Consider the following 9,326-nt stretch of genomic DNA (forward strand, 5'->3'; position numbering starts at 1 on the left):
TTTAACAACATCTATAGTCATAAAAGGGTCACCTTCCCTCACCCCCCATATATCGCTTAACCCCTTTAATGGTCCACCATATGCAAGCACAGGTGAGCCCATAAATGGCAGGAAGTAAACATTCCTTCTAAATAAAGAAACCAGAACCTTTACATGCAATGTGCCTGCAGTTAAACACTATAGCTATTACCATCCCCCACCATCCTAGATGTCGGGGAGGGACAGAAAAATATCTGAACATGCAGATTAGGACAAGGTTTATAGTTTTAAGCACAACAATGACAACTTTTGTCAAAATCACTCCATCACAGTCCTTCGTCATTATTTCTGTGATTTTAGCTAATTTTGGGTCCTAGTATCCAAGGCACTTTGTAGCTCACTTAAAAAAGCCACTAATATCAAATGAAATCATCTGACTCAAGTACTGTGATATGATGCAATATTATGCTCCAATTGACCCTTTTTAAATGAAGTGTTTTCATCTTTAGTGTTCTGAAAATATTTCTGTTTGGGAGATTTCCCAGTGCTCAGCATCTAAAAGCAGGAAAAAAACAGATAAGTGGATGGATGAGTGGGTGGCTGTCTGCACATGTGAAAGTGAAAGTTTTGCAGTGACCATGACTTTCATTTACACTGCATTTCATTCTACTGCAGCCTGAGGAAAGATATGCCAGAGATTGAAAGAAATTATCAAGCCCTTTTGTAAGTAACCTTTTACTTTCTTTTTTCACCCCATGATGCTGTGAACTACTTATTACATTGCACTGCCATGCAATGTAATAATGCAGATTACAGATAAATTACAATCAAAGTACTTCATTGAGGAAATTATACAGTCACAGTTGATTTAGTATTAAATATTAAATTACATCTATATGGTTGACATTGAGGTGCCCCTGTTATCATACTGGACTTTGTTGTTTTCTCTGTGTCTGCTGTGTCGATAGTAAGGCTGTGGAACTTTTGCAGTGCGCACTTGTGCTTTAGAAGTAGGAGTTGGGTTTCCTGCATCATTCAGTGGCACATTTAGGTTTTCTCATCTTCTCACTGAACTGAACTGAATAATAATACAGATTAGTATCTCTTGGTTTTTTTTTTCAGACATCTATACCAGTGATAGCTTTTGTAGGGCAGCTGCCACTAAAGAGAGCTTGTGATGTACATTCACCTTGTCTGTGGATAATTATGCTGAAAAATGCTCCTTTCTGTTTCTTGATCCTTCTTAGAGACATGGAACAGGAACAAGGTGAGAAAACAAGTAGATTTTTCAAGACTGTATTTGTTAAATTCATTAAACTGCATTTGGTGATTATAAAACATCATTTATTGATACTTCTACCATGATAATTATGAAGAGCTTTAATAACCAAACAAAAATCAAAATAAATAAAGAAGAAGAAGACACACCTTGTTTTAATTCACTTTCATTTTCTGTTATAACTGAAACCAGCTGTGGCAGGGTGTGGCCTGCGGTGCCGTGCAGGGAAGGTGGACGCACCTGCACGGCATCCGCAATCATGCTCCACCGACTTAAGCATAGCACTGGGTCCTGTGGTGGTGTTGTTGTTGGTTATGTTGAGCTGGCAGCGGGAGAGCTGCAGCTCTGTGTGTCAATAAAGGTAACAGAGCATGTTAATGTCACCGGGTCTGCCGTGGTCATTTACACTACCCTATTAAAATGAAAGCACTGCAGCTGAGTGCTTTGCGATTACTCCAGTAGTTTCAGCACATTTGGGGAGATCCTAATCAGCATCCATGTAAAAAGCCACTGATAGATGATATCATTTTGTTATTTCTTTCACCTTCATCTGGCTCAAGTAGTACAAAATGATGTTACAGGTGAATAATGTACTTAAATTTCTTTTTCTTTCATCTTTAGTTTTGTGGGAAAAATTCTATGTCTGGAAGGTGGGAAGAACAAATGGAGCTCATTCTCAAATTGTTCAAAAACTCAAAGACATCGGCCACACTGAGGTGGACTCTCCTGAAGATTGTGACTACCTTCTAGGTTTTTGTCCTATTGCTTCACGAGTTGGAACAGACATCACAGAGGCTCTCAACAACAAACCTCGTACGAAATGTTAAATCACACTAGTTTTCTTTTGTCATCACAAGTAAAGGGAAGTAATTTAAATCCATGAATGTTAAATTGGTATCACGAGAAATGTCATGGTAAGAAGTTGTATTTACCTGTATGTGACCTACTTACATTAGTTGTCTTTTTCTCTTGTGTGTCAGATGGGAAGCTCCTGTGTGATATTCAGTTGAACAAGTAGATGGAAAATAATGGATGGATGAAATAATGTAAAGGGTTATGAAGAAAAGTTTTAATGTCTTACAGCCTCAGCTCAATATCTAGTAACTTAACTAACTTAAATGTTTTTTTCACTTTTCTTGAACCATCTGATCCCACTGTCTCTGTCCTTATAGCGGGTAAACCAATGATTCTGGTGGTGATGCACCACACTCATGATACTCGTCGTGTTGTAGCCAAAAGCAGCAGACAGGTCTACGACCCAGATGTCTGCCTCACTGTGGATTGTCTCTTTTATAATGGCACCCTCCTTAACTGCAGTCTCAATGACAACATGTGGGCTGAAATCAAGAATCATTTTGGAGTTCTCATTTTGGAGACTCAGGTACTGACTAAAAAAAACTTATCTAATATTGATGTTTTGAATAAAGTAGTGGGTAGGTAGGTATGATTCAAACATTGCAGTTTGTTACAAATGCTCCAGTGAATTTGTTATTTGTATTCTAATTTTTCTTCTTCCTTTTTAGGGCTCTGACTTGCTGACCAGGATAGTCAATTGTAAGTGTGACTACAACCATGAATTTCCAATTACAGCTTTTTTTTTGCCCCAGTTTTACATTCAGATTAAAATGATAATGTAAGTAGTTATCCCACCTGTGAAATTAGCTGAAAAGTACCTCAAAAGTTACACAGAACAGATGCAAACTGAGGGTTTAGATTCACAGGAGGACATTAGGGCAGAATGGACACACGTTTGGAACACAACTGAACAGACCAGACATGACTGTGGAGACAGAAAGGGATCATAAAACATGATAGCTATTGCATTACCAAAGCACACAGATTAAACTTGATCATAACCTAGGAACATGAAGTAGAATATTAAAGAATAAAAAGAACAGAGAATACTATAGATTACCAAGGAAAATAGCAACCAGCTAAAGTTACAAAGAAGCCAGACCTAAAAACCAGAGGTTCTCAAAACACGAGGAACCGTAACCTCATAAATTCAAAACACTGGGCCAAAGACCCACATATGAACTTGATTCCCATCCCATTCTTAATCCATTAAATATGATATTGACCCAACCTTTTCAAATACAATTGCTTCATAGCTTCAATAGCTTTAACTAGACATTGTACAAGGTTTAGAAGTGTGTTTATGGGATTTTTTGACCATTAATCCAGAAGCACATTTGTGAAGTCAGACACTGATGTTGACAGCAATCTCTGACTTTACGTGGCCTTTATCTTTGCTGCTAAATTGCTGTCGTTCCCAATCACTTCCACTTTATTAATTCATTAATAATGAGAAAATTTCACAACTGAACTTGTTGCACCAGTGGCATCCTATCATGGTACCACACTGAAATTTACTGAGCTCCTGAGAGCGACCTGGTCTTTCGGTCTTTCATAAATGTTTGTAGAAGCAGTCTGCATGGCTGGGTGCTTGACTCGATAAATCAGAGGTTAAGAACGTGATTGGAGCACCTGAATTCAATGATTTAGATGGGCCCATGAAAATAGAAACTTTGATATTATTATTATTATTATTATTATTATTATTATTATTATTATTATTATTATTATTATTTTAATTGCAGTTTCTGCCATTTGCATTATGTTTTGTATTTTATATGTAATAATAAAAAATACCATCTTTAATAATCTTTGTTTTTCTTCATTTTAGGGATAAAGAACCATCTACTGATTGTAGCACTCATCATTGCATTCATTTTTATCATCATTCTAGTGACACTTACACAAGTAGACAAGGTCGAGCATGCTCATGCTGAAGGCACTAACAAGTCGTCAAGTACAAATAAAACATATGTGTGAAATAATTCTGCTGAATGTATTGTCATAATTATGCTCATAAAGAATAAATACAAATCTTTCCTGTCTTGTTGCTTTTCTGTACTTTATCTTATTAACCTTTTACTTTTTACTAAAAATGTAATTTACTAATAAATAACAATAAATATGGTGATGTGAAAAAGTGTTTTGCCTCATTCCTGATTTCCTATTTTTTGTCACACTGAAATGAGATCATCAATCAAGTTTAAATATTACACAAAGATAACACAAGTAAGAAAAATGTTTTAAATGTAGGTGTTTATTATTAAAGAGGGAAAAATCTAATCCTACATGGCCTTGTGCGAAAAAGGGAGCCTAAGCCTACTAACTGGCTGGGCCACCCTTAGCAGCAACAACTGCAATCAAGCATTTGAGAGTCTTTTCGAGCACCGTGGGGGAACTTTGTCCGACTCATCTTTGCAGAATTGATGTAATTCAGCCACATTGGAGGGTTTTCAAGCATGAAGCGCCTGTTTAAAGTCATACCGTAGCATCTCAGTCAGATCATTGTGCTTCAGAGTACATAGTTGTGGATGCACCGCACCTTCATCACGAGGTAAACAGTAAATGACACACATAGCGTGTAAGGTGACTCAGATTTAAAATATTGATTGATTTACTAATCAGTGTTGATGTTATTAAAATATTTTAAAATGCCTGTGTGTAAAAAAACATTTGTAATTTTGGAAATACATTTTATGCCACTCGTCTCTCTTCAGCATAAATGTAGTTAGTTGAGTTGTTGGGTGGGGGATACTGATATTTTCTACTTCAACTTTCAGTGTCAGGTGAAGCTTGTGTTTTGGACTGACTTCATTTTTCTACAACACTGCCTCCCAGTGGTCGTGATCAGTATTGCAGATTCTAATGAGATGAACAAACAACTGTTTTTTCTTTTTAATTTTTTATCAAGGTTCATCTTTATATTGTATCACACACATTTACAATGATTTTCAACAACTCACACCTACCTTTCTTGTCTTTTCTCTCTCAAAACACATTTTCATCTCTGTTTTGTCTTTGTGTCTCAAATCAAAAGTGAAAGTGCTGCACTGAGAGGCGGTCGGGGAGGGGCTTTCAGCGTCTTCAGTGTGCCCGTGACACGAGTCACGTATCAAGCTCTTCCGTAAGTCGACTTTTAAAATGATTAACTAACCATATAAGGCTTTGAAGTGCTCCCTCATCTCTAACGTGCATGCACACTCTCTTCTAAGGTGGTCTTTCTTTTTTCGTTTTTGACTTTGTCTGGATCCAGTAAAAGCTCGTGCAGAGCTTTCAGTGTTACCAACACTGACACATATTTACCTGCTGGCTGAATTTGTTCAACTTTTTAAATTCCCGCTAAATGCTAATTTCTTCTTCCACTTGTTTCCCAACGCAAAGAAAAGAAAGAAGAAAATGGTGAGAAAATACATTTACTTTATTACGTTTGTTAAACACTTGATGGCGCCATACAGCTGACAGTTCGTGAATGCAGCATTTTGCAGCATAATAGGGAACTGTTAAAGACATAAAGAGAAGTAAAGGAGGAGTGAATCTTTGACTTATGGCGGTGGTTTCACTAGATTTGGGGAGCACTTGATCTAGTGTCCAATCCAGTCACCTGTCAGCTAATCCAGTGTTAGCTGGATTAGCTGACATGTGCATTTCCATTCATTAAGAAAAGCTCACATGGAAAACACTACATTCACACTGACAGTAATTCACCCACTTCCTTTAGTTTTTGCTTATTTAGATCATGATTCATATAACTGGCACACACACAACATAAACTGCATAAAAATTCCAAGGATATGCCTAAAATATTCTTTTTCATCCATCTTTAGCTTCGGGGAAAAAAAATATTTATCGTTGAAGCTGGAAATACAAATGGGGCTCATCGTCACATTGTTGAAAGGTTGAAAGATGTTGGCCAAGCAGAGGTGAACGCTCTAAATGAATGCGACTATCTTCTGGTTTTCTGTCCTGTTGTTTCACGAGTTGGAACGGACATCGGAGAGGCTCTGGACAACATGCCCCGTGAGGAAAATTAAATTAGTTTTTCTATTGTCTTCACTAATATTGTGAAGGAGTTGGTGCTTCTAAGTAACCGGGGAGATTTACTGACAAATCCAGTGTCAATATTGTTTCTTAGATAAGGGCTATTCTCATATCTTTTTTGGACTAATGAAAAAAATAGAAAATAAAAACAAGGATTAAGAAATCGGAGGTGAAGGATCTTGTTTACTGTAGAAGAATGTTCAGCTTATATGTCCTGCAGTATAATCTAAAGATGGAGTAATCCAAATTTGTTCTGAATCATTTCATCCTGTTGTCTCTGTGGTTACAGGTGGTAAACCAGTAATACTGGTGGTGATGCATCCCACCTTCAATCCCGATTATGTTGTAGCTGAAAGCCGGAGACAAGTGACCAACCCAAATGTCCGCCTCACTGTGGACTGTCTGTTTCGTGATGGCAAGCTCCTGAACTCTAAACTTAACAATAAGATGTGGAATGAAATAGAGATATTTTTGGAAGTTTCCACTCTCCAGGTAATGGCAAAATGTATTGATCTGTTATCAGGTTTACACATAATTATTTTGGCATATACTTAAATACTTTATTTCTTTGTTTCATTTTATTATTCAGGTTTTGTGGTTTGGAACGATCAAATGTAAGTATGATTGTTCCAGTTTCATACTATAACATTAAGGAGTGTTTCCCTAAGGGACACATTTTAAAGTAATTTTCCCTCTTTGTTTTGTCTTGATAAGTCAGCATGTTAGAATAAAGCCTACTTGCTCATGGATTGAGACTAATTCTCCAAGCCATTGCTGTATACAACAAAGAGGAATATATAGTTTAAACATATTAAAGTATACTATAAATAGTCTTTTGGTGTTCAAAACTTTGAATCATAGAATTTAATATATAATGACTTTGGATTGTTTGGCCTATAAGAATGATCTGAGGTAACTCATTGCTCTTTTATTCTTCATTTTAGATTTGAATCGTCGAGTACTTCGGATTGCAGCTCTAACTGCTGTAGCGATCTTTGTGTATTTCAACAGTCCTGAAATAAAAAAGAAAATAGGGCTGTGAGAGCAGTCCCTGGATAGCAAAACCAAAAGGAATCTATTTAGGTCAAGGAGTCATATGGCTAAGTTCAAGGCTAAGTTGGAAATAAGTACATAATGACATATTTTAGGTAATCGATTCAGCAACAACAACAACAACAACAACAACAATAATAACAATAATAAGGAGAAAGATTATTAGATGAGCACTAGGACATTTTTCTAGCCATGTCATTAATGCAGACAGCAAACTAGATGCACATTTCCATGAACACAAATTGTCCTGTAAAACAACACTGTGCACTGCTGTACTGATATACAGTGTTGGTTTACTAAAATCACTTCACACATCCAGGGTATCTTGTTGGTTATATTGCAACTTGGTGAAGCTATAAATAAAAGCAAATCATCTCTATGACGTAATTCTGCTGATTTGTCCAAATAATCTTATCAAAACTAAATCATTTGTGAATAATAAATTCAAATGTTTCATATTTCTGTTGCTTGTCTACGCTTATTAATTTATCTTGGATCTAAGTGTGAGTAAGCCCTTACGTAACATTACATCCTTTAACCACCAATACCTTCACTGCATTTTGCCTGTAATTTATACAGACCTGTTACATTTTGTTTATATCTTCTGCTATTATTGAATTGTATTTTTTGTTGTATTACTTTCACATCAGTAAATAATGGCGTGCAGCTCCTACATCCTGGAAATATTTGTTTATTTACAGCTGAGTTGAATTGCACAAGCCACTGTAAATAAATGTAAATAAAACAGCAAAAGAGTTTAAATGTTTCAGCATTAACTGTCCTAAACATAAAAAATGAAATGATGGTCTGCTGAGCAGCTGAGTGGAAGCCCTTCCTTTGAGTCAAAAACAACAGTAGTGCAGGGTGTGATACGGGGCGGGACAACCAATGACAAGTTGATACCATATGAACATGCACTGTGTTGCAGTGTGGATACATGAATCTCCTTTATGTAGTATTTTTTTCTTAGGTAATGTAAATATAAACATATTTGGATCTGACATTTGTCAGATCTGGACTCAAAACGTGAATCTGATACCAGTGAAAACAAGATGATATGGCCAGTCTATTCTTATTACTATCAAATTTGTTTACTAGGCCATGCAGAAGCAGCATCAGTAACCAAGAGAGCTAAGACAACACAGAGGAAAATGAAGGCTAAGTGAAATTAGCTTGGAGGCATTTCACTCTGGCTAACCAACAGTATTTACTTGCATGTTGGCAAATGTTTTTAACTTAAGAGCAGCTATGGTCAAGTGAGCTGACACTACTATTTCTCTCTCTCTCGCTCACTCTCACTGTCAGTGCATGTAGTGTAACAACAAATGCTTTTACTGCACTTAACATGTTGTCCCCAAGTCTATGAGTTTTATTAAATGTCAGCAGTTGCATGTGTTTGTGTGCATGTGTGTGATGGTTGAGCAGTAAAAGGACTCAAACTGAGAAAAGGAAAGAAGAAACTAGTGTGACTGTAAATAATAAAGCAAATAGCTTTTGTTCATTTTTAATTTAAATATTTTTGTCCTGTTGTCACTAATAAAAAATTATTAGTTATTTATTTGAATTATTTACATTCAAAACATATTATTGAAGTAATATTTGTGTTGAGACTGACGTTGCCTGAAACATTAAAAAACACAAAGCTTAATTAACAGCTCAGTTAACCTCGGTACTGCATACTCGTTAACGGTAGATACCTGACACCATTATGCTGGTATGAGAACAGAGTAAAAGGAATACATTTTGACGTCACTTGTCTCTTACTTAGAATAAATGTAATAAATTAGTTTTCAGTGACACATGAAGTTGGTGTTTTGGACTTCAGTCCAATCAGAGCCACTTTCAGATTGTCTTTTTACAACACTGCCACCCAGTGGATATATTTGTCATATTTCTTGAGAAGAACAAACAGTAGAAGTTGTTGTGAAAGCTTGGGTAAATATTAATTGTGTACACCTATGGTATATATGGTGCAATTAACCCCAATTTTTGAACATGTAGTTTGAAGACCCCAACATTGTAACTGCTAGTGTCTTTGTATTGCACACTATAGTAACTACATTTCCTCCGCTGCTGCTGTGCTCTTATCTTATTTCCTTCAGCACACAGTTATGTCTGCAGT

The 9,326-nt window shown here is 36.3% G+C and overlaps 1 protein-coding gene across 2 annotated transcripts; it reads left to right on the plus strand.

The window, feature by feature from the left end:
• Positions 1–43: 43 nt before the first annotated feature.
• LOC121812566 lies at positions 44–7,944 on the plus strand. 2 transcript variants are annotated; one of them, XM_042215105.1, is made up of 10 exons: positions 44–702; positions 1,227–1,246; positions 1,880–2,071; positions 2,431–2,639; positions 2,782–2,812; positions 3,945–5,512; positions 5,938–6,130; positions 6,441–6,643; positions 6,741–6,765; positions 7,096–7,944. In XM_042215105.1, the coding sequence occupies exons 1-6, from the start codon at positions 668–670 to the stop codon at positions 4,091–4,093; spliced, it is 636 nt and encodes a 211-aa protein (XP_042071039.1). In that variant the 5' UTR covers positions 44–667; the 3' UTR covers positions 4,094–5,512; positions 5,938–6,130; positions 6,441–6,643; positions 6,741–6,765; positions 7,096–7,944. The 2 variants fall into 2 exon arrangements, with proteins under 2 accessions (XP_042071039.1, XP_042071040.1); XM_042215106.1 differs by lacking the exons at positions 44–702; positions 1,227–1,246; positions 1,880–2,071; positions 2,431–2,639; positions 2,782–2,812 and having other exon boundaries at positions 5,128–5,237; positions 5,495–5,512.
• The last annotated feature ends 1,382 nt before the right edge of the window (positions 7,945–9,326 follow it).

The sequence above is a fragment of the Haplochromis burtoni genome, unplaced genomic scaffold (genome assembly GCF_018398535.1).
Source record: "Haplochromis burtoni strain Fernald_Lab_line unplaced genomic scaffold, NCSU_Asbu1 Contig_659, whole genome shotgun sequence".
Lineage (NCBI taxonomy): Eukaryota > Metazoa > Chordata > Actinopteri > Cichliformes > Cichlidae > Haplochromis > Haplochromis burtoni.